Source organism: Typopeltis vanoorti, chromosome 14 (assembly GCF_054136105.1).
Source record: "Typopeltis vanoorti isolate ZY-2024b chromosome 14, IOZ_Tvanoo_1.0, whole genome shotgun sequence".
Classification (NCBI taxonomy): Eukaryota; Metazoa; Arthropoda; class Arachnida; order Uropygi; family Thelyphonidae; genus Typopeltis; species Typopeltis vanoorti.
The window spans coordinates 26,870,900-26,897,634 of record NC_143562.1 but is presented as its reverse complement, the minus strand read 5'-3'; the positions used below and the strand labels follow the sequence as shown (position 1 = coordinate 26,897,634).

The 26,735-nt window shown below is 34.5% G+C and overlaps 1 protein-coding gene across 3 annotated transcripts in view; it reads right to left on the bottom strand.

Moving 5' to 3' along the window:
- The window catches only part of LOC150099322 (putative inhibitor of apoptosis), a 122,533-nt gene that overhangs the window by 6,735 nt on the left and 89,063 nt on the right, over positions 1-26,735 (bottom strand). For all 3 annotated transcript variants that reach the window (XM_090404472.1, XM_090404471.1, XM_090404473.1), the window contains 2 exons: positions 24,008-24,261; positions 4,906-5,096 (listed from right to left, as the gene is read on the bottom strand). In XM_090404472.1, coding sequence (XP_090260598.1) covers positions 4,906-5,096; positions 24,008-24,261 — 445 coding nt within the window. The remainder of the gene's footprint in view (positions 1-4,905; positions 5,097-24,007; positions 24,262-26,735) is intronic.

Genomic DNA, 26,735 nt, shown 5'->3' with positions numbered 1-26,735 from the left:
GTTTCATTGCAAAGTAGAAATTCGCTGTCAACCCATTTCTCAATGAGAGTCCTAGCCAATTTTTCCAAAATCTTCACCACCACTTCTGAGATACTGATTGGTCGGTAAAGATTATATCCTAGAACCTAAACATCAATTGTTTGAATAGGATGGAAATATATTTATATATATATTTATAAAAATATATTTACAAAAAAATTTCATTCCACTATGAAATAATTGTCTGAGGATCAAAAGTGATTTCATTCATCAGATATTTATTTCAACCCCTAGTTTTTCATCCCCCCCCCCAAGAAAGTTTTCCTAATTGCATTCAAGTCATCAGCACTAGTGCCAACGCAAGTAATAATCTGTAACTTCTTTAGACAGTGAAGAGAAAAAACTTTACTAGGTTCTAAAATTTGTCATCGTTATTTATCATTAATTCTTATAAAAGCTTGCAAAAATGTTATGCTGTGATCATTTACTAGCTAGCCAAGTGATGTGTTCAATGAATCGTTTATGGATGCAACTTAAATCTGAATCATATCTTTGAGGTGACAGCCATTGAATGACAAGCTCCTTTAAATTAGGAGTTATGATTTTTTGGTTAATCCAAGTACTGTACGCCCACAGATGCAAGACCCTTCGACACTTCTGTGCATGTCAAAAAAAGGAGAATCCGTATTGTGAGATGAGTGTTTATTATTACACATGGGAAAATTAACTTCTCTTTTATGATCATTGTAGTTTTTAAAGTGGTAACTATTTTGCTCGTATAACAGTTGGAAAATTTTACGTATAAAGCACGTGATTTCGCGTGTTGTGACCAATTCATACATCACCTTAATTCTTTCTCCCTTTCAACATGAATCGACTCTTCTTGGCAGTCTGCCAATGACGGCTCTCACTTCTGTGGTCGGACAGTATTGTGAGCAGTACTGTTTAGCAAAATTGTGTTTACAGAGACTTTCTTTAAACAGTTATAAAAGTTAAGTACAATAGCAACATATTGCAAACCTATATTTCAGTAAATTCTGTCTAAAACTGATTCATTCATCAGATATTATTTCAACCCCTACACTTATCTGATTGATGCTCAGTGTAGTTTCTCACCTCGACCCTGATAATAATAATAAAGCTTTTCCAACTGTATTCAATAATGTTTGACATTCAGAAACAAAAAAACATGCATAGCTTCTTCAATTAACTACATGGGTTTTTGAAATAAAAATTAAGTGCAACAAGCATGTAAAACATTAGTGGATGCGTTTAGACATGCACTTCTACCTTTTGGTTCTGTCCACTGCTGGACGAAGGTCTCCCTCGTGATTTTCCAGATCGCTCGGTTTTCTGCCTCTCCCATCCATCTCACTCCAGCAATTTGTTCCAGTTCATCCCTCCACCTTCTTCTCAGTCTTCCTCCATCCATTGATCTCCACTCTGTTGTTTTTTTAGTCCATCTTCCGTCACTTCATCTGGCAATATGGCCAGCCCATCTCCACTTAGCCTGTTTAATGTATTTTACAATATCCATACACCTGTTTGAGATCTTATCCAGGTATTTGTCTTCCTATCTCTTAATGTTATTTTTTAGCATACTTCTTTCCATGCGATGTTGTGTTGTTCTCAGCTTTTTGTTTAGGGCTTCTGTTAAAGTCCATGTTTCTCCTCCATATGTTAGGACAGGAAGTATGCACTGGTCAAAAGGTTTCCTTTTTAGAATCATAGGGATGTCAGATGTCATTTCTGAATATGTCTCTCATTTTTCCCATAAGCCATCCAAGGTGAATTCTTCATTCAATCTCTTTTCTTTGGCACTCCTCAAAGGATAACAATTGGCCCAAATATATATATGAAATAACTTGTTCTATTTCATGGTTTTCAACTTTGACAGTTCTATAGTTAATATATTTATTCATCATTATTTTTGATTTTTCTCTATTTATTTTTAATCCAATTACTTTGGAGGCTTCATTTAGCTGATTTAGCCTTTCTTCCAGATCTTCAAGATTATCTGCTATGAGGACAATATCATCTGCAAATTTCAAATAATGCAGCCTTTCTCCATTTATGTTTATTCCTTTTGTTTCCCAATCAAGGCTTCTAAAGACTTCCTCTAGTGCAGCTGTAAATAATTTGGGAGATATGGTGTCACCTTGCCAGATGCTTTTTTGTATTGGGAACTTTTCACTGTTTTTATATAATTTAATTACAGAAGTTGCATTATTGTAAATATGTTTTAGTGTTTCAATATATAGTTTCTCAGTTCCCTGGGTTTCGAGTGCTTTTGGTGTTGCAGATGTTTTAACCGAATCAAATGTTTTTTCGTAATCTATATAGGCCAGACATAAGGGTTTATTGTATTCAAATGATTTTTCAATGAGCTCTTAATGTGTGAATATGGTCCAAAGTATTGTAATTCTTTCTAAATCCAGCTTGTTCACAGGATTGCATTCCCTCTAGTTTAGATTTTATTCTATTATTTATCATTTTTGTGAAAACTTTATATATGGTGGGGGAGTATGCTTGTAGGTCTGTAGTTTTTAATTTCTTCCTTATTGCCTTTTTTAAAAATTAATATTAAAAGTGAATTGTTCCAATTTTTTGGAATTTTTCCCTGTTTTAGGCATTTATTAAAGAGTTTAGTCAGCCGTTTGATGACAGGGCTTCCTCCTAGTTTTAAGAAGTCTACCATAATTCCATCTTCTCCTGGGGCCTTTCCATTCTTCATTCCTCGCAGTGCCATTTCTACTTCACCTTGTAAAATCTCAGGGGCATCATGTTCTTCCTCACTTGAGTAATCCATAGATGATTCTTGGATGTCACGGTCTTTGTCTTCATAGAGTTCAGTATAAAATTCCTGAATTCTTTTGATTATTGCATCTCTATTTTTTTATAAGTTCACCATTTTTTCCTCTTACAGCAGCTTAGACATGCACTAATGTTTTACAAATAACACTCGCATATTCCTTTAATAGCAATCATAAGTCACAGCTATACAAGCCTTCATACAGATTTTATAAATTAAAGAAATTATATTCTTGGTTCCATCCTTTATCCAAATGTAAACAAACAAAGTTTAAGTGTGAAGTAACTTCACGACTAGGCTACTTATACATAGAGGCTAATGACCCATCAATTGCTTTAGTACTATCCCATAATGCAATGCACATATCCTTATGTACATGTATAATACTATGTATTATGGGAAGGGTCACTACTCAGAAGTGTAATACCAAGGCTGAAGTAATGCAGAAGCCATATTTTCATATACAAGTAGTCAAAAGGTGTCATACCTTATTACTATAATACTCTGGATTATAGAGAAAAATTTTGAAAGTTTTTTTTTTTTTTTTTTTTTTTTTTTTTTAAACTTGGTTATACTATAAATTTTAAAGATGCTAAGAAATTATATTCTTGGTTTCATCCTTTATCCAGGTGTAAGCAAAAAAAAAGTTTGATCTTGAAGTAACTTAATGACACTGAACGAAACCAAGAATATAATTTCTTGGCATCTTTAATTTATAGCATAACCAAATGAAAAACTTTCAACATCTATCTCTAATCTAGAGTATTATAGTAATAAGGTACGACACCTTTTGACTACTCATACATGGAAGCATGAGTTCTGCATGTCTCCCACTGATGGGACCTCAATTGTACATGTAAGGATATGGGAATTGCATTATGGGATACTAAGGAAATTGATGTGAGGTCATTAGCCTCTATATACAAGTAGCCTGGTCATGAGGTTACTTCACACACATTACATACTTGGATAAAGGATGAAACCAAGAATATAATTTCTTGGCATCTTTAATTTATGGTATAACAAAGTGAAAAAAAAACTTTCGGCAGAAATATTTTACTAGCGATTTCACACATATTAGTCAAATTATGATGTGAAACTTGCACTGCCTTAACTTTGTCAAGTTAACTGATAAGGTCATGTGCTGAAATGCTGTTCTAGCCATATGTTGAAAATGCATTATGTCAAATAAAGTTCCTGTTGAAAATGTCTAGAAGATGGAGAGCATCTTTCCAAAATATACTTTCACCTTTTTGCACTAACAGGGCCTCAACATGAATTCATAGTGCATCTTCAGAATTAGTATAAATCAACACTAATATAACTCAAGAAATTTACTCCTATCCTCTGGTCTTTTCATTAGCCATATGATAAATGAAGATATGTCCATCAAATGTCAGTCTTGGGCTCATCACTAAAAACTACTTTATTGCAATCCTGTGACTAGCATTCCAGAACCATGTTAATCTTCTTTGGCACTGAATTTGATTCAAAAGGTTTTTTTTTAACAAGTTTTACGTTTTCCAGACATTTCAATTTTTTTTTTCCCCTTTCAAAATAGTAATCCTAGATACGAGAGTGTACATTAGTAGCAAGATTGGACACTGAAGAGAAACTTGCTAACTTTGGAAGCATGTTTAGGCTTAGGTATCAGTTTAAGCTCATCTTTAGGTTTAATGGAATGAAAACAGCACAATGAAATAATTAAACACAAAGTTCAAACAAATAGAAACTTCCTAAGATTTAAGAAGCAATAATTCTTAGACATCTAGCACAACAGTCAAGGATAGCTACCAGCATCTATAGAGGATGCCACCTCTTAGAACTTGAAGACTTCTGGTTTAACACTTTTCCAGTTATTTGTGTTTTTGTATTTGTGATTACAATTTTTATAGTGTATCCCAGATGATGTCTGTAATAAATGAAATACTGGAACTATTAAACCAATAAGCAATATACTGCAAAATAAATGAACATTGGTCATAAAATTAAATCTCTTCATTTCTTGTGGAATGACATGAAGGTTTTTTCCCAATAATGTCCATTAGAATTCCTTAAACTTACTTATACTGAAAACATAATTTTATTACTAGCAATATAAGAATATTACACACCTGTTGAATTTTGCCTACTGACATTAGAAGAAATCTCTGTACTGACCATTGTCTCTGGATGCCTTTCTCCATTTGTAAAAGAAGATCCTCTGGCTCTTATCTGTGGTTCCATACACTCATGCAAATTACCATTACTTGGTTGCACAACATTAACATTCATTTCACTAGCTGAACTCTCATGTAGGGTTTCACTGAAAAATGAATTTCAATTCATAAGGAAATTTTGAATTAACCACAATAAAGGTACTTCAAATTTTACAAATGCAGTGTTCATGTAATATTCGTGTAAGGTTGTCAAACTGACTACAGCAAACACTGTTATAGTAAGCCTACTAATTATAGCAAACTACCAAAAATATTCTGGCAAGCCCTATAGTATCAGTGCACAAATGAAAAATTTCCTAACCCAACTGACAGTATAGGTACTGTCCTGAAAAAATTACTATAATGAAAACTAACTGTCCAGTGGACTCATAGCAAACTTATAAGACAAGAAACATTTATCTGGTAAAATATTGTGCAGAGAAAAAAAACTAAAGAAACTGAAAATACAAATAACTCAGGTTTTCAGATGTAGTGTAATACTTAAGATATAAACTGCAAACTTAAATATTCACTAACAACTAAGGAGATTTAATTACCTTAAAAAAAAATTGAGGAATTCAGATTAGAAATCTAGAAGACTATGAAACAAATCACCATCACCAGATGAAGACTTATACCTGAGGTACGATATTTAAAAGAATATGACAAAGAACCTATGTAAAATCTCTCATGATAAGTGACTTCGTAACTTATGTTCAGTTTTTTTTTTTTTTTTTTCCAGGAGAATGTACTCAGAAAATTGTTTTTGACTGAAATAATCTTTTCTATAATATTATTGTATTAAACCTTTGTTAAAATAATGTGACACGTGATGTTATCAAGTAAGGCTATTAAGTAATGTTAAATGTAACATTAATGCTAAAGTTAGTGAAGATTTCTGAGAATTGCCATAAATGGAAAATTCTAAAGATGCGTGAAGAATGACATCATAATATCCAGAGATCAATATATGACCACAGTTGCCATGGATAAAGAATTCCAAGCATGCATGAAGAATGACCTCAGCATGTCCGCAGGTAAATACGTGACCAATTTCGAGAGACGCGCACATGTGGTCTGGGCCTATATAAGGCAATTCGTCAGGAAGAAACTGTTCTTAGAATTTTTGTTTTGGTCTTCTCTTACCTAAGTCCCTGTCATGCCAAGTTCACAGTCGGAAGAGAAGCGGCGTTTGTCTTAGGATTTTTCTAGGCCTTCTCTTGCCTGAGATTACTGTGACGCAAGATTTCGTTCTTAGGAAATGAAAAAGAAGTATCGGTTGTCTTCTATCTGGATTGCCACTGCATGAGAAATATTGTGTCGAGTCATTGTGAAAGGAAGGAGCTATACATTGCCACTATGTTAAGGATCCAACAAGGAAAGGCACAGTCGACTACTCGAACAAGGAAGAAATTCAGCAGGAAAAAGGGAACGAGTCAGTAAGCAAAAAGAAAGATAAGAAGACTTAAGTATGAAAAAAGGTTAATGTGAAAGACTGTCTGCTGATCAAGAATTGTAAGTAGTTGTAATACCGAACAAGATTGTATGTCAAGTGCCTTTGTTTGCGAGATATTGTATATTAATGGTGAATTAGGCTTAACCAAGGCACGTCTTATGTTCAAATAATGTTATGATAAATTGTGAATTAGCTTAGAACTAAAATTTAGAGTAGCAAGAAAACTGTAATGACTGTGTATATACTGTATCATTCTGTAAATATTCCTCTAGACTTAAATGGTTTGTAAACAATACATTGGACTGAATCCGTCAATGCACTATCCTAAAAATAATTCAAACCTACATTAGATAGAAGTTATATTCTCGTAGAAAGGCTTATACATTGATTATACATGATTATTAATTAACCTAAGGAATTCACAACGTACAATAGAATATAAATTAAATTAAACTTTAATATATATTTCCAATATTTCGGCAACGTCACATTGCCATCTTCAAAGGAACTTAAAATAAAGATGTGCACACAGGCACTACACTCAGTAAATGAGGATGAAGCTATTGTTTCTCCTAAAAGTCCTGATGGTGCCCCCTTAGCAGGCTATGTAGGTATTCTTGGCTGTTGGGCTGAAGGTCTGATGTACGTCTCCCAAATTTGGAGTAGTCTCATGCAACCAAATTTGTTGAGGTTTGGCATGTTTCTTAGGGCTGAGGCTGATTCCATGAAAAGTCTTTCAAATTTGAACTTGCTACGGTGTATTATTGTGGCTTTCTTCCACCGTATTCTGTGGTGTGTATCCAGAGCATGGTCTGCAAGACTAGAGTGGCTATACTGGTGAAAACTGATGTAGTCCCTGTGTTCTGAAATTCTGATATTCGCTGTCGTGCCTGTTTGGCCAAAGTAGGACAGCTTACAGCTGCAAGGGACCTGATATAAACCAGGTAGGTCTAGGGGAAGTGGTTGGTCTTTAGTAGAACGGATAAGGAATGCCAATTTTCGATATGGTCTGTAACAAGAGGTCAAGTCATGTTTTTTTTTTTTTAAGATTTTGGTCATTTTTTCCGAGGTGTCTCGGATGTAGGGAATGGTGATGGATTTAGAGTAATCCTGGTTGTGAAGGAGGGGAGGGGGTTGTGGTTTACTGTTTCAATATATATATATATATATATATATATATATATATATATATTTTTTTTTTTTTTTTTTTTTTTTTTTTTTTTTTTAGGGGGGTGTAGCCATTGGCTGAGAAAGTGTTGAGGATGCGATTTAGTTCAGTGGTTAGGGCATTGTCATTTGAACAGATTAGTTTAGCCCTGTTGTGTAGTGTCTTAATGACTCCATATTGTTGTGGGAGGGAGGGGATTGTTGGTGAATGTTATCTGCCTGTAAAAAAAAAAAAAGAAAACCCACCCAATACAGGCAGATACATTCACCAACAATCCCACCACCCCCGCTTCACAACAATATGGAGTCATTAAGACACTACACACCAGGGCTAAACTAATCTGTTCAAATGACAATGCCCTAACCACTGAACTAAATCACATCCTCAACACTTTCTCAGCCAATGGCTTCCCCTCCCCCCCCCCCCCAAAATCCCAAAAATATTGAAACAGTAAACCTACAACCCCCCCCCCCTTCACAAGAAGGATTACTCTAAATCCACCACCATTCCCTACATCCGAGGCACCTCGGAAAAAATTACCAAAATCTTTAAAAAAACATGACTTGACCTCTTGTTACAAACCATATAGAAAATTGGCATCCCTTATCCGCTCCACTAAAGACCAATCACTTCCCCTAGACCTAGCTGGTGTATACCAGGTCCCTTGCAGCTGTAAGCTGTCCTACTTGGGCTAAACAAGCAGGACAACGAATATCAGAATTTCAGAACACAGGGACTACATTAGTTTTCACCAGTATAGCCACTCTGGTCTTGCAGAATAATATAAACAGGGAATACGAATGATATCTGCTTTGTCTTTAGTTTAATATCTTATTATATCACACTGCTCTGGATACATGCCACAGAATATGGTGGAAGAAAGCCACAGTAATACACCGTAGCAAGTTCAAATTTGAAAGACTTTTCATGGAATCAGCCTCAGCCCTAAAAAAGATGCCAAACCTCAACAAATTTGGTTGCATGAGACTACCCCAAATTTGGGAGACGTACATCAGGAAACCTTCATCCCAACGGCCAAGAATACCTACATAGCCTGCTAGGGGGCACCATCAAGACTTTTAGGAGAAACAATAGCTTCCTTGCTTCGTCCTCATTTATGTGTGTAGTGCCTGCACGCACGTCTTTATTTTAAGTTCCTTTGAAGATGGCGACGTGACGTTGCCGAAATATTGGAAATATATATTAAAGTTTAATTTAACTTATAATCTATTGCATGTTGTGAATTCCTTAAGTTAATTAACAATCACAGAAGTTACATGATTTAATATTTATGCCACAACTAGTTTAAAGTAAGAATAATTAATACAAGTAGGGAATATGAACGATATCTGCTTTGTCTTTAGTTTAATATCTTATATCACACTCAATATATACTTTAATTGGCACAGTCGTTAAACAAATAAATTTGTTAGACTATAGAGAGCAAGAAATAGGATATAGTCTAAACAGGTAGATGGCAGCAGTCGAGAGTTAAGGCAGCCGACTATTCACGATAAAGACCAAGATATAGGTGGACTGATACAGTATCATGTACCATTTATAAAGACAGAAATATATGACAATATTGCAGTCCTTATGGATAAAAGATTAATTTGGAGGAAAAGAGAAAGTTAGTAATACATGAAAGGATTACATCATTACTATCACATAATATCCTATACATCCTCTGAGGGTACATATCAGGAATTTGATTGTCGGATAACATCCTGATAGGTCTTCAAGGATAATGGCAGCAGCATAAGCCAATATAATGGTCTTCCCATTCATTTCCACTCTCCTTTGCTCATTTAGACATGACTTTTTTCAAATGCTAAATTGAACAGAGTTGATAGGAGAGCATCTAGTTGGAAAGCTAATATTTTATTTGAAAAATTGAATATTCCTGTTGGAAATGTACCTTGGGATATAGCAATTACATAGTTGTGTCATATTTATATATTTCTGTGGCATTTTAAACTATCACTGCATCTCATAAAGAGTAAAGAAAGACAAAGCAGGGTAGTGGAAGTGTAAAAATATTATGTAGCTCCAAAAAGTCTAAATATTTTTACATAAATTTTACCAAGGTCAAGCCCAGTAAGAATTGTAACTTGTACATAGATGTTTGTTTGAACGTAAATAATCCCAATGGGAATTGTATATGCTCTCTGCCAAATAAGGGAATATTCTAGAAGGGGTAGTATTAAGGCAATACCTTGCCACTAGTAAACAGTATAATTTTAGCTATTTGTAAAGACGTCAAATTTTGTGTGTGTTTTACATGGAAATGCTCAAGGTCAGTGCTAGGTGGACTGACAAAAGGTTCAAACGAATGTCCGCTGCCAGAATGAATAGGATTTAGGGAGTGTTGGAGAAAAACAAAGGAAGAGTCAGTCTGAGAAAAGGATCAAGGGATTTCACCGAAATGTTCGGGGGTCGCATATCTCCGTGCAAGGATTCGCAATTGACCGAATAAGAAGCGTTGGCAAAAAGATCACAACACAGGTTTCAGAAATTTTCATCGGTGATCCAGAGGTCGTCGGTAGTTATCTGTCAGATGTGGTCATCGGGAACGCGACTTCGGGAGAAATCGCGCCAGTGATCCAAAAGAAAGATGACGAGGAGCCGATCTGCCAATATTTGATGATGAATTGACGATTCTTCGCCGGGAGCTGTTAACCAGAGGGAACAAATTGCTCCGTTAGTCCAATACGCATGCAAGCATTCCACAAGCCGATAATCTTCGTCTGAAGTGCGGCGTCCCAGAAGCGTCAGTAAATCTATTGCCGGCATAAAGAGGGAGAGAAAAACCTGACATGGAAGAAAAGGGAACAGAAGTCCAATTCGAAGCCAAGTGCACAGTGGGTAGCAGCTATAAAGTGAGTTGACCAATTTGTTCAATTTTCTTGAGTTTTTACGAGAACTTATTAGTGGACTGTAAAATAGAGGCTGATCTAAATAGGCATATTTAACAGTTGAAAATTATAAAGTAAATAATTTTCAGGAATTTGTAGTCGAAATAAGTCATAGTGTAACTGTTTGCTGAAACTTACCTATAGAATATTCCTAGCATAGAAAGGAAGGAGCAATTGTGTGTAAAAGATATTGTCTATGTGTTCGATGAATAAGAGTTAACAATTAGTAATAGGTACCATTGCTCAGTATAAATGGTTTATGTTATATTAAGAAAATTAGTTAAATATGTGATATGATTTGTGTGAGTAAAATGCAGTGTAAATTTGTCTTATGTGAATTAAATGTTGTTGTTTAAATATTAAATAAGTGTCGCCCAATTCTTAATTATTTAATGCACTGATCCGAAAATAATATTAGAGCCTATTAGCGGGAACCCAAGAGAAAGGATAGTAAAGAATAGATAGTAGACCATGACTGCAGATACTAATTAAATTAGGGATATTCTGAGGGTAAATGGAAAACTACTGGACACATTTTTACACTTCTTGTTAATAGAAAACGAACATCAGTGGTGCAGCTTTTAATCAAATAAATTTTCTGGTGTTCAAAGAATAAGAAGGCAGTTTAGCGTAAGGAGATATATACGAGATTAAAGAGTGATAAGGAAAGCGAATTAATGTATAAGAAAAAAGCGATATATAAAAGATATATACTGTAATAAGAACCATATATATAGCGTAAAGAGATCCATAAAGAGAAATTAAAGAGATATATAAAAAAATAAATAAAATAGACCCCCCCCCATTTACAATGCCGCAGTTACGACAGGATTAAAAACCCTCATTTATTACAGAAGTACATAGTATAACAAAATGGCACAGCCAATGAGATTGAACGCACTTTAACAAAATGGTGCAGTCAACAGGATTGAAGTAATGTTAAAAGGATTAACACCTACAATTAAGGAATCATTTCTGATAGAAGTGGAGATTTGTAAAGCATTAAAAATAACACGACAGCTCGTGAAAATAAAGTTACAGCAAAACTTCTAAACTTTCTTTACTGAAATTTATGAAATAATATCACAAAAAGAAATCCCAGTGTATTGGAATACAGCCATATTATCTCCTGTTTTTTTTTTTTTTAAAGGAGATTTCCTGATTATCAGAGGTATCTTACTCTTGGACACCTGCTACAAAATAAACTATGCTAATGAGGAAAAGAATTAATGTATATCAAAACTTCACTGGAGATTATCAGTATGGCTTCTCTAACAGGAAGTTAACTGATCATATTTTCACATTCCAACAGTTGTTAGGTTATGCCACAGGTTACACATGGGGAAATGGGCTCGACCGATAGCAGTGGTCCATGCAACGTGCATCGTGGTGGTGCAATGGAGGTCCATCTTATTAGAAATGCGGGGGGGGGGGGTATATAACACACAAAAAAACAAAAAGACATGGGGGTATATAATACACAAAAAAAATTGCATATTTTTTTATCTTGCATTATGCAATTCTTTATTGCATATGGTCCACATATGCAAAATAAAGAATTTTTATTGCATATGTGGACCATAAACAAGTGCATTACAGTATACACTGAATTGGACTATAAGATGTAATGAGATTAAATGCCACAGAAATATATAAATGCTATATCCAGCAAGGTACATTTCCTACAGGAATATTCTTCATTTTTTCAAATAAAATATGAACTATGCCAAGTAGATGCTTTCCTATCAACTCTGTTTAATCTACAATAGCATTTGAAAAAAGTCAGACCTAAATGAGCAAAGGAGAATGGGAAGAGCATCTATTGGCTTATGCTATTATCCTTGAAGACCTGTCAGGATGTTATCCAAACTAAATCAAATTCCTGATATGTACCCTCAGAGGATGTATAGGATAGTAATGATATAAACCTTTCACGTAGTACTAACTTCCTAATGACAACTTTTCTTCAAATTCATCTTTATTGTTATTATGGATATCTCCATGGAGTCAGTAGACTCATCACGGGAGACCCAAACTATCAAAACAATATGTATCATACCTCTTCTTAAATTCATTTAAAGACGAAGAACTCATAACCGAGTCAGGCAATGCATTCCACTCATTCACCACCGTCCAAGCAAAAAATCTAGTTCTCACACCCTTTTCCTTATTTTCCAGGGATGACCTCTTGTTCTTCCATCACTATCAACACAGCTGAAATATTTCTCCTGCATCAATCTTATAAAAACCTTTTAGTAATTTAATCCCCTCTTCTCCACCTATCAACCAACCTCTGTAATCCACAAGTTCTCAATCTATCAATGTAGGGAGCATTTTTTTACATCACTCACCAATTTAGTCACTGTCCTCTGAACCCTCTCCACAACCTCCTCATCAGTGGCGGCTCGTGGTTGGAAATCGTGGGAGTGCTGCAACTTTTGAAATATACATACACACAGTTTGGATAAAATATCAAAATTATGGTAAAAATGTTAAAAAAATTAAACATAAAAAAATAATGTTTATTATTATCGATAAAATTATACAGTTTGGTATAATTCAAATTTACTTAAAAATAAAACCCACTATCATAACCCCAATAATGTCCTAAAATAAAAACTACAACAAACGTTATGTCCAAATATTTAAAGAGATGGAGCAAACACGATAAGCACTAGGAACACTCTACTATTGATGCAAACTGCATATAAACAACAGTGGAACTGCACAACGGACAGTGCCGCATTATGCTAATAGCTCGCATCTCACTATGACGTGCACAAGCATATGCACGTAGCAAATACTAGTAATATGACACTGTGATAAACAGTGCTGCTAGCATCCTTCATCCTCCTAAGTGCTACAAGATCGATTTTTATTATTTTTTATACAAAATAAGAGAATTGTATAGGATCGTTGATGATAAAATTAAATATTACAAGCAAATATAAATAAATGAATAAATATATTTATATATTGAGAAAAATGGGGGTGATGCGGTTCCACAGTGCCTATGCATGAGCCGCCACTGCTCCTCATCTCCAAGGAATACAGGTGACCCAACTTAAGCAGAGTAATCCAAATGTGGAAGTATCAACACCTTATAAAGGGGAATAATAACCTCTTTATCTCTGGATGTTAATGTGTTCTTCAATAACCAAGTTTATCCTTTTATCCATAAGGACTCCAATATTGTCATATTTCTGTCTTTAAAAATGGTACTTCAAAATGTATCAATCCACCTAGATCTTGGTCTTCCTCTAGGTCTTTTTTTCCTGCTACTCTGGCAAAAGAAAATTGTTTTGCTAACCTTTCCTCTTCCAATCTGTTTAAGCGAGCATAACAGGTGATATGGTCACTTGAGCAGAGCAAACCCAAGGTTTGCTTTGCTGAAACTCCTGAGTGCTAACGATAAAAAGTTCCTTTGTGATATCCTCATTTTTTATATGATACTGCTATTGATGCCATCTATTCACTCCTAATTTTTCTCAGAATTCTCACATCTGTGATCTAGTCTTTGATCAAATGTTTTATTTCTATCACAGCTCTCAGATCAGTAACTTAAAGTTGGTTTTAAGACTCTTGTGCACAGCTACTGTAATGTTTCAACTAATTTCTTTCTTATTCCATATAAATTTATTCAGTTGACTTCCTATCACACCAGCTTTGCTAATTCTGCTTTTTATTCCCATATTTTTAAATTACCATCTTCACTAAAATTATGCCTAAATAGATGAAATGATTCACTTCCATCTGTAGGTTCTCCATTCAGGATGCAGTTTTTTCGATGTTCCTGCCTATTTTCATACCAAATTTATCACCGCAGTTATTCAATTTAGTCAAGGAATCCTAGAGACCTGATTAGATTTATTTAGAATTGTAATACCCGAGATTAACATCTCCAATTTTGATATCACGTTTAATGCCACATTCCTAACTAATTCAAGTTATCCATGTCTCACACCTGATTTAACAAACCATCTTCCTATTCCTCCTTCAGTTCTAATTGACAACTCACAACTCAAATATAGACTATGTATTGCTAAATATAATGTACCATTTACACCATATATTTGTAGTGTTTTGAACAGCTTTTCTTTTGACACCTTTGCCATATGCCTTGTCCAGATCTACAAAACAAATATAAATCCTTGTTATATTCCCATGATTTCTCAACTATTTGTCTCAAAGTGAAAAAATGTGATCTTGACAACTCCTGTTTAGCCAGAACTCAACTGGTGTTCTCCAAGATTCTCTTCAATAATTTTTATCCTCTTCTCAAGTAGGCTTATAAACCTTACTAGAAACACTCAGTAGGGAAATTCCCTTATATATTCCTCTGAAATTGACAAATGATATTTAATTTAATTAAGACTAGTAAGCCTATGGGCCATCTGTTTATGATTTGTCAAGGACCCATAATGATCAATTTCACTTGGTTGTTGATAATCATGTCTTTAAGCAAGTGGATAATTTGTCTTCTTCCTAATATGGATCTGTATAATATTTTTGGAAGTCTGCTGGTCTTCATTCAATTTAAATGTTCTATCCAGTTTTGTTATACTGTCTTATGTAGTCATTAATTGGTTTTATTTTCAGGGATTGTAAAATTTCTTCATTTGTTTTATGTCCCACTTGGTATATCCAGCTGTTTTTCTGAGAAATTTCATTGCTGCTGTTTGAATTCATTTTTCATCTTTCTTTTTTATGGTCCATGTTTCACTTTCGTATAGTAGAGCTGGTTTTGACTTACATTATATAGTCTAATTCAAGTGTGTTTTTTGTACTAGGGATGACTTAAATATATTATTTATTATGCCATTTACTTTGACAAAGTTTGATATTTTAGTGTCCATGTCTTCTTCGTATGATAAATCACATCCCAAGTATCTGAAAGTCTTTACTTGTTCTAATATTTTATCATCATCATCATCATCATCAAATTCCTGCCATGTACCCTCAAGGGGTGTACAGGATATGATAGTACTGCATGAAAAAAATTACATCATTATTAATTTCCTATCTACAATTTTCCTCCAAATCAGTCTGTTACTTGTCAACACTCCAATATTATCAGATCTTATATTTCTATCGTCTAAAGCACTTTGTACCGTATCAATCCACCTATATCTTGGTCTTCCTCTCGGTCGTTTTCCTGCCAACCTGGCAGAGAACACTTGTTTTGCTAATCTTTCCTCGCCCATTCTGTTTAAGTGACCATACCACCTGAGATTAGCTCTGCTAACGCATTCCTGGATGCTGACAATGTCAAGTTCTTTTATAATATCCTCGTTTTTAATATGATACTGCCATTGATGCCATCTGTTCATGCCTATAATCTTTCTCAGGACTCTCATATCTGCAGTCTCTAGTCTTTGGTCAAGTGTTTTACTTCTGACCCAGCTCTCAGATCCATAAGTTAAAACTGGTTTGAACACTGTCTTGTATACAGCTAATTTAGTGTTCCGACTAATTTCTCTCTTATTCCATATGAATTTATTCAATTGACTTCCCACCATACCAGCTTTGCTGATTCTGCTGTCTATTTCTATTTTTAATTTACCATCTTCACTAAAAATCGTGCCTAAATAGCTGAAATGTTTTACTTGTTCCACAGGTTCTCCATTCACAACACAGTTGACATTTTCAATGATTCTGCCTATTTTCATTGTCTTTGTCTTTTTATTGCTGACCTTCATACCATATCTATTACAAGAGCTATTCAATTTAGTCAGAGAATCTTGCAGACTTGTAGCGGATTTATTTAGAAGTATAACATCATCCGCATAAAGCAAAGAGCTGACATTAACATCTCCAATTTTGATATCATGTTTAATACCACTTTCCTTCATAATGTGATCCATATAGATAATGAATAACAGAGGGGATAATGTACATCCTTGTCTCACACCAGATTTAACATTAAACCATCTTCCTGTACTTCCTTCAATTCTAACTGCTGACTTGCAACTCAAATAAAGACTAAGTATTGCTTGATATAATGTTCCATTGACACCATATAACTGCAGCGTATTGAATAGCTTCTCTCTTGGCACCTTGTCATATGCCTTTTCCAGATCGACAAAACTTAAATACAGATCTTTGTTATATTCCCATGCTTTCTCGACTATTTGTCGTAAAGTGAAGATCTGATCCTGACAGCCTCTATTTGGCCTGAATCCAGCTTGTTCTTCACCAAGCTTTTCTTCCACAATTCTTCTCAACCGTTTCTCAAGTATACTTGCATAGATCTTGCCAGGAACACTAAGTAGGGAAATACCTCTGTAATTCTCACATGCAGTTTTATTTCCCTTTTTATATATGGGTACTATGAGAGCTCTACTCCAATCATCGGGAATTCGTCCCTCTGTCCAGGCTTTCTGAACTATGCAGTGCAGCCACTGTAAGACTCTTATACCACCATACTTCAGCATTTCTGGTCGAATATCATCTACTCCTGCTGCCTTTCCACATTTCAAGCCTTTGATGGCTTTTTCTACTTCAAGTATGGATATGTATTCCTGACTGCATGCCTTGGTCAGTGTTTTTTACCACTGTGCTGTTATCACTGCTTGTTTCATTTAGCAGTTTTTCAAAGTAATTACTCCATACTTCAAGGATATCTTTTTCTCCCGTTTTCATGTCACCTTTATCATCTCTAATTCCTTTTACAGCACTCTTTCCTCCATTCTTAAGCTTCTTCAACAACCTCCAGAATATTTTGCCACCTTCTTGATATTTATTTTCTATATTCTTGCCAAAGTCCTCCCATGACTTTTGTTTAGCTAGTTTTACAGTGTTTAGCATTCTTGCATTTGTCTCTATATTCTCTAAGAGCACAAGCTGACTTATTTGACAGGAACTTTTGGTATGCTTTCTTCTTTTCCTTCACTGCCTCTTTAACCTCCTGTGTCCACCAAGGAGTTCTGATTTTTTTATCCTTACAAACAACCTCACCACATGCCTCTCTGGCAGAATCAATCAATGTTTTCTTCAGAGTTTGCCACTGAATCTCCAAAGTTTGATTCCTGTTCCCAAACTCTTTCATTTTTCCTTCAATAATCTTTGTGTATTTTAGTCTACAGCTCACATCTGAGAGCTGCTCAACTTTTATTCGCTTTAAAACTTTCTTACATGTTATTCTTTTCAATATGAAATTCAATTTTATCCTGCTCAAGACTAAATAGTGATCACTTCCAATTTCAAATCCTCTGTACACTCTGGTGTCCTGCACCAGGGAGAAAACATCACTATCAACAATAACATAGTCAATGAGACTTTTCTTATTCCTTGCCTCTTCTCTCCATGTGAATTTGTGCACATTTTTATGTTGGAACATGGTGTTAGTAATAACCAGTCCATGTCCTGAGCAGAAATCCAACAGATATTTGCCATTATTATTAGCTTTGCTCATTTCTCCAAATTTTCCCAAAATATTTTTGTATGTCTCACAATCATTTCCTACTCTGCTATTTAGATCCCCAACAAGGACCAACTTTTCATTTTTCATTGTGTCAGTTGCTTTTTCTAAAGCCTCAAAAAATTCCTCCACTTCTACCTTAGTAGAACCTTCTGTGGGACCATAGGCACAAATAAGTCTCATTGTCCAGTTCCCCATTCTCATATTTGCCCACATTACTCTACTTGAGACTGACTGCCATTCAAGAAGATTAGCCTCGTATTTTGTGTTGAATACTATGGCTACTCCTTCTTTTCCTTGATTGTCATTGCCTGCTAATATTTTATTATCTATCACTATTTTACTTCTTATTGGGTTTTCTCCTTTGAATGCTATTATTTTTATTTTTTCTTTAGATATTGTCATATTACATTGTTTTGAGATATCATTTAATGCTTTTAATGATCTTTGTAAATCATCTTCTAATGTAGCTAATACTATAGCTGCATCAGAAGAATTTTAAATATCTAAGAGCCAATCTTAACAATGATATGCATGAAGAGAAAGAGTAGTGTTGAGAATACCAAATCATGGATATTTTGCAATCTTACAGCTTCTAAAACATTTGACAATCAAAATTGTCAAATTGTCAATTCATACAATCAATTGCCAAAATTGATTGTATGAATGAAGACAATGAGGAATTAAAGACCCAACATTGTTTTATTGGTAAAAAGTAACAAAACAATGGCTTTAGACATGTTTGGAGAGAAGATGGCCAGTTGACTGACAAGACTTCAAGCATAATGGATGTAGTAATTAAAGACCTAAGACTAGTGGATAAACACCTTAGTTGTTAAGCATAGTTATACACGAGAAAAATTCTCAAGAGGTATATTCTTTTAAGGATTTGTGTTTTATGCTATACAAAGTTTTCTGTGTGAATGCAAGCAAATAAATTATATATAAAAATTTCTTAGCTGAAAAGTTAAAGTAAGTGACAATTCTTGGTCTTGAATAATTCTTATTAAAGGAAAAATCAGCATGCTAATTGGTAAATCTCTTTATGCATGGAATTACATTAAATTTATGTACAGCATTTGCTTTATCCAAATTATTTAACTAAAAAAAATCCTGATTTAGGAAGAAGTGTTATTGTTAAGCGATCAGTGTAAAATACAATAAATCCATATAGGCAATTGTTAAATGAAAGAAAAAAAGCATAAACAGTCAACTTTAGATTCATATTTTAAAATGTCGTACTTTTATCTTTATTAGGTATGTAATATTGACTTTTTATTTAATAAAGCTTTTCTTTTTTCAAAAAGTCTTTCATTTTATTTACATATGAACATATCCCTATTATGGCCATAGTATTTTTACCTCTGAGAACGAAGTTTTGCTTAATAAAGTAATTTCATGGAACACATCCTCTTCGTTAATCAATTAATGACTATTTCTGACACTGTTGCAGTCTCCATAATTTGTTTGAAATGAATGCTGATCACCATGTAACACTAAAGGAAAGAATTAGATTATCAAAAGTATGTAGTATATCTGAAAAACCTTTTTCTTCTAATAGCTGTTTATGGATTTTTATTTTTTTTCCCCTCAACATTCAATTACCATATTTGCCAGCGCATAAGATGCACCCCCTATTTTGTACACTTTTTTTTTTTTTTTTTTTTAAGGAAAAAACCTTTATCACCAATTATTATAATGAATTTACAGTATTTCAAATATAAAGTAATAAGTACGTCTGCTTTCAACAAATACCTAATCTAACTAGGAAATACCCACCTTTTAATCTTCTTCGTCAAAACCCAGAAATTCATCTCCAGAGCTAAATGAAGAGACACTTGAAACCTCTTCTAAATCAGAATCTGAGTCCTCATACAACAAACTGTCCTCTGTACCATCCAGTGCATTACTAATGCCACACTTCTTAAATGATTCAACCACTGTCTCAGTTTTCACAGCATCCCATGAAGCTTTGACCCACTCACAAACTTGCGAAATCCTAGGCCTCTTCCTTATTCCTGATGGCGTAACCTCAAAATCTGAAGATTGCATCCAGCTGTTCCACTTCTCCTTCATAAATCCCTTAAATGGTTTATTAATACAGACGTCTAAAGGATGAAGCTGACTAGTTAGACCTCCTAGAACTACAGCTAACTGAGTTTGCAATTCCTTGAGTTTATTTTTAACATCTTCTGTTCTGTGAGAATGAAACTGATCCCATACTAGCAGGGCAGGCTTCTTCAACAGTCTGCCAGGGCATCTAAATAAAAGTTTATCTATCCATAAACTTCATTCCTCCTCCATCCATCCAGCCTTTTGTGTGAAAATGTACAAACACTCCTTTAAGCGCATCCACTGAACTCTGTAACTGGAATGCTCTCGCACATCGCAAGGAAGCACGAAAGAAATCACGTAACTTGGAACAGAGAAAATTTCCAGAAATGAAAGTAATAAAAAAACTGAGTATCGGCGTATAAGACGCACCCTGTTTTTCAGACCTATTTTCAAAGAAAAAAGGTGTGTCTTATACGCCAACAAATACAGTATTTCCTTTAGTTTTTCTGGAAACTTATTTGCAGCGTCTCCTGATAATTTTACACTATAAATTCTGGCCTGTTTTTTAAATTTCTCAAACTGACCACAAGAAGCCATAAAATTTTCTGCAATTTCTTCAGTTTGTGATTTCAGATGATTAAATAAAAATAATGCTTTTTCTTGAATCACCATTTTCAGCATATGACATTGTTATCCACAAACTTGACATTTCTTCATTTGTTCTACAATTGGACTCCTTAAGTGAGTTAATTTTGCTGCTGTAACATCTGTATACAATTCTGAGCCGACTATTTTATTTTTTCTGTTTGACTATAAGTATGGTTGTTAAAGTTGACTATGCTAATCCTAAAGAATGTGACACATTGGATTTTCTTTCGCCCCTTTCAACACATACGATATTTAATTTAGTTTCTAAGAAATTGCTTTTCTTTTCCTTGATTCTGACATTTTAACTAAATATTAATATTTACAAAATCTACAATAATGCTATCAGAGAACACGTCATTTATTGCAATGCAATACACCCTACGAAGTGTAGGCAATGACTAAATTACATGGATGAGGCACGAAACTGTTAAAACAGACATCCACAGCTTGGGCGTACGTGATGAGTCACCTTCGTTTGCCAACCGGGTGATTGCTGGGCGTTGACCTTAAAATTTCAACATTTTTACGTAAAACGAGGCTTCGTTACCAGAGGTAACATTAATCAAGGTATAACAGTAATTATTTCAATTTCCCAATGACAGACTTATAGTTTGAGTCTAATCGCCAACTGGAGAAACTTTTACTAAGCCTTTCTTTGACCAGTTCCCGAGTTAGTCGATCTCTGGCACGAGCAAGCGGCTTTTTTTATCCTGGAAACTAAACTCAAGAAATTTACCATAGAACCCACATTATTTCAGACAGTAACATATCCTGTTAGAGTTAGGTACCAAGAGATGGCAGCACTTGCTTGCCAATCTCTTCATCAGTGGCTGTCTATAATTAGTGATAGACATGGGCCAGCTATCTCTGATTGGCTACCGGTGGAAATTGAACTGCCCACTCAATCTCCAAAAGCTAGATAGAGTTTAAAGGCCTCACCTACTCCCCATAATTGAACAAAAGGCATTAGCTTATTATTTCCCAATGTTTCGACCTTCTGGGGTATACACACACACAAGCTATATTACATTTCACACAGTATACCAAAGAAACAATGATTTGATCAACGGTTATTCTACTGGCCTGACCTCTAGTGAAAAAATAAAATAAAAGAACTACATCAAAAATATATTCTATTTATGACATCAGAGAACAATTTCATATAGATAATTTTATTATTAAGTGATGTCCCAATTTAACACGAGAGTTGTTATATTAGAGTTTAAGATCCTGGATTACCTATAGTTCTATTTATAATTAACTCTTAGGTAGAATGTGTCTTCCATATTCTTGGGATTTTTAGACCATCTTTATTGTTAAGATTAGGATGGTTGATAAGAATTTCACAGACCTCCTTAAATTTACGTTCATACCACGTTTTTCCACATCAGGAAAGGCCCCTGATGTAAACAACAGGTGCCTTTTCAGTCAATTCTATGTAAAGTATTGAGGGCACGATCAAAAAAGACTGCTTTAGCATATTATTAAATTTAATGTGCGATTTATGTTCCTTTTTTTTTTTTTTGGATAGGAATTGTGCATCCTGTTTCCCGTATATAGGACAAATTACAAGGTGCAATGAATACAGTATACTCCAGGGTGGGCCAGCAGAGGAAGTGGATCCTTGGATGAGTTGAGTAAGTTCTTTAATTTTGCAGGAGGTTTAAAGGTGGCTTTAAGGTTTATTTCTGTAGCATTCTGTTTATTTTATCTGATATCCCTTTAATGTATAGAACGCTTAGTTTTATTGTAGTCTAGTTTATTTTTGTTCTTAAGTGAGGTCTTGCGAAGAATTTTGTTAATAGTATTTTGGCTGTAGCCATTTTTTAAGAAGGTATTGTTGATAACTTTTAATTCATCTTTAATTGCTTGTTCATTGGGGCAAATCTTCAAAGCTCTATTTTTCAGTGCGTTAATGACACTTAGTTTTTGTGTTGGATGGTGGTAGGAGTTTATGTGTATATATATTGGCCAGTATGTGTAGGCTTTCAATAAACAGTGAAGGAAAGACTGCCAGAAGGAAAATGTGTGACAAGTGTGTTCTGACCTTCAATTTCAATTGTGAATTTGTGTTGTTTGTTTAGGTGGCTGAGGAAAGTATAATGTCTGTCAGCCATGGGACAAGACAGACACTTTTCTAAGCCACCTGAACAAAAACAAACAACACAAATGCATACAATTCACAACTGAGATTGAAAGGCACAACACACTCCCTTTAAGTCTTCATTCTGGCAGTCTTTCCTTCACTGTTTACTGAAAGCCTACACATACCGGCCAATATATACACAGAAACTCCTACCACCAACCAACACAAACCTAAGTGTCATTAACACACTAAAAAACAGGGCTTTGAAGATTTGCTTCAATGAACAATCACTTAAAGATGAATTAAAAATTATCAACAATATCTTCCTAAAAAATGGCTACAGCCAAAATACTATTAACAAAATTCTTCACAAGACCTCACTTAAAAACAAAAATAAACTAGACTACAATAAAACTAACTGTTCCATACATTAAAAGGATATCAGATAAAATAAACAGACTACTACTACAGAAATATAACCTTCAAGCAACCTTTAAACCCCCTGCAAAATTGAAGAACTTACTCAACTCAGCCAAGGATCCACTTCCTCTGATGGCCCACCCTGGAGTATACCATATTCACTGCACCTGTAATTTGCCCTATATAGCGCAAACAGGATACACAAATCCTATCCAAAAAAAGGAACATAAACGGCACATTAAATTTAATAACTATGGTAAAGCAGTCTTTTCTGATCATGCCCTGAATACTCTACATAAAATTGACTGGAAAGCCACTTGTTGTTTAAATCACTGCAAAACATGGTATGAACGTAAATTTAAGGAGGTCTGTGAAATTCTTATCAACCACCCTAATCTTAACAATAATGATGGTCTAAAAATCCCAAGAATATGAAAGCCACATATTCTACCTGCATAACCTTTCTGCCTAAGCGTCAATTATAAATAGGACTATGGGTAATTGGGGATCTTAACTCTAATATAACAACTTTCGTGTTAATTAGAACATCACTTTTGCCTATAATAAAAACTATCTATATGAAATTGTTCTCTGATGTCATAAATAGAATGTAGCTTTGATGCAGTTCTTTTATTTTATTATTATTTTCTACCTTTAGTGGATACCCAATGAAGGCTGTAAAAAGTGATTAAAGATACAAAGCTATTTTAAAATATATATATATATATGTGCGTATACTCCAGATATCCTTAATATGAAGGTAGAAACATTGGGAAATTAAAATAGCTATTTCTAACATGGTTGTAGTCGCCATAATTTGAAATGAATTTGATAATTTAAAAACCCATACCAGTTCAGTTCATTTTCTTCAATGTCTGCAATTTCTTCACAAAGTTCATCTAAATCTGCAAATCTCCTTCCTGTTTTTTGAAGATGGTTAGTTACTGCTTTCCTTAATAAGTAATATGGATACATTCGTGATTCCAATACCGATTCTATCATGCTCGACTTCATCAACTCATCCACCTTTTCATTCAGTAGGTTTTTATCTTCATTTGGAGAATTTGGTCCATAAGATGTTCTGTTAAAAGTGTGAGTTGGAGGCTGAAAAATTCACAAGTATTTTATACTATTACATTTTTTTTTATAAAGATTGTTAATTTTAAGAAAAATTATTAGCCAAAATGAAATATACAATTACTCAAATGTGTGTGTGTGTGTGTGTGTGTGTGTGTGTGTGTGTGTGTGTGTGTGTGTGTGTGTGTGTGTGTGTGTGTGTGTGTGTGTGTGTGTGTGTATATATATATTAGTATTTTACCTTGGGTACAATAAATGTTAAACATACCAAGCTATTTTAAACCTGATTTTTACTCCATTTCCCAAGTAAGCAAACAAACAAGTAAGTCATGTTTGCACCTGCAAGTATTGAAAGTCTAGGTGACCCCACACATAGTGCAAGTCAAGGCAACTCATGGTAAAGGTGGATAAGCTCTGATCACTATTCTTAATATTTACCCTTAATGCAAAGCACATCTCATCCTGACATTTTTATTTAACAAGGTTAAAACACCTTATGGTAATTTGTTCTGGTAAAATACTTATAAGCTCTGTATTACTAAAATCTTGGTATTTCTAGCCTGGCTCCCACTGATGAGACCTCAATAAAGATTGAAACCGGTCTGGGTAGTGGCTCCTTGCCTTTAATATATAGCATCATACATCTCCTCCAGGAGATGTGCTTTGCATTAAGGGTAAATATTAAGAATAGTGATCAGAGCTTATCCACCTTTACCATGAGTTGCACTACATGTGGGGTCACCTAGACTTGCAATACTTGCAGGCACAAACTTGATTTACTTGTCTGTTTGGTTGGGAAATGGAATAAAAACGAGGTTTAAAATAGCTTTGTATCTTTAACATATATATATTTTTTCATCATCATCAAATTCCTGACATATACCCTCACATCATTACTAACTTCCTATCTACAATTTTCCACCAAATCAGTCTGTTACTTGTCAAGACTCCAATATTATCATTATCAGATCTTCTTGGTCTTCCTCTGGGTTGTTTTCCTGCCAACCTGGCAAAGAACGGTTGCTTGGCTAATCTTTCCTCGCCCATTCTGTTTAAGTGACCATACCACCTCAGATTAGCTTTGCTAATGCATTCCTGGATGCCGGCAATGTCAAGTTCTTCCCTAATATACTCGTTTTTAATATGATATTGCCATTGATGCCATCTGTTCATGCCTCTAATCTTTCTCAGGACTCTCATATCCGGTCTCTAGTCTATGGTCAAGTGTTTTACTTCTGATCCAGCTATCAAATCCATAAGTTAAAACTGGTTTGAACACTGTCTTGTATACAGCTAATTTAGTGTTCCGACTAATTTCTCTCTTATTCCATATGAATTTATTCATTGACTTCCAACCATACCAGCTTTGTTGATTCTGTTGTCTATTTCCATATTTAATTTACCATCTTCAGTAAAAATCGGGCCTAAGTAGCCGAAATGTTTTGCTTGTTCCACAGGTTCCCCGTTCACAACACAGTTGACATTTTCAACAATTCTACCTATTTTCATTGTCTTTGTCTTTTTAATGCTGACCTTCATACCATATCTATTACAACAGTTATTCAATTTAGTCAGGGAATCTTGCAAACTTGTAGCAGATTTATTTAGAAGTATAACATCATCTGCATAAAGCAAAGAGCTGACATCTCCAATTCTGATATCATGTTTAATACCACTTTCCTTCATAATGTGATCCATATAGATAATGAATAACAGAGGGGATAATGTACATCCTTGTCTCACATCAGATTTAATATTAAACCATCTTCCTGTACTTCCTTCAATTCTAACTGCCGACTTACAACTCAAATACAGACTAAGTATTGCTTGATATAATGTCCCATTGACACCATATAACTGTAGCGTATTGAATAGCTTCTCTCTTGGCACCTTGTCATATGTCTTTTCCAGATCGACAAAACTTAAATACAGATCTTGGAATATAAACACAAGTAAACACAGAAAGACTTCAGTTATGTTTGCTTACACTGGGAGATACCTGGACAAAGATCTTATAACACTTTGTCACAGAAATTTTTTTACTGTTTATTCTTTTCATAAAAATATCTGTAAAAGTTTGGATGATATACAATTGTCACTTGTTAGATAACTACCTTGAACCTGAAAGGATGACAATGTTTTAAACCTGGTCATAATTTTATGTGAGAGATACTCTGATGATAAACAGGCTGGAATCATAATGGTTCATAAACATACAAGTATTACTCTATGAAGTCCAAAAACTGTTATTCTGGATCTCTATAGAAACCCAAATGATTTGCATAATATCTACTCATGCCTCGCTTGGAATGCATTCATTAACAAAGCAGTCACAATAGAATGGCAACTCATCCTACTCCTTCACTAATCTCTAAGCAAAAAAATAGTTCTGAGGCCTTGACTAACTACACTTACTCAATTTCAAGGAAAGATCCTTTTTGTTCTGCTTAGTCAATGAAAGAAAGAGTATTTGCAAATAACAAACTGTTTTTTGCAAATTG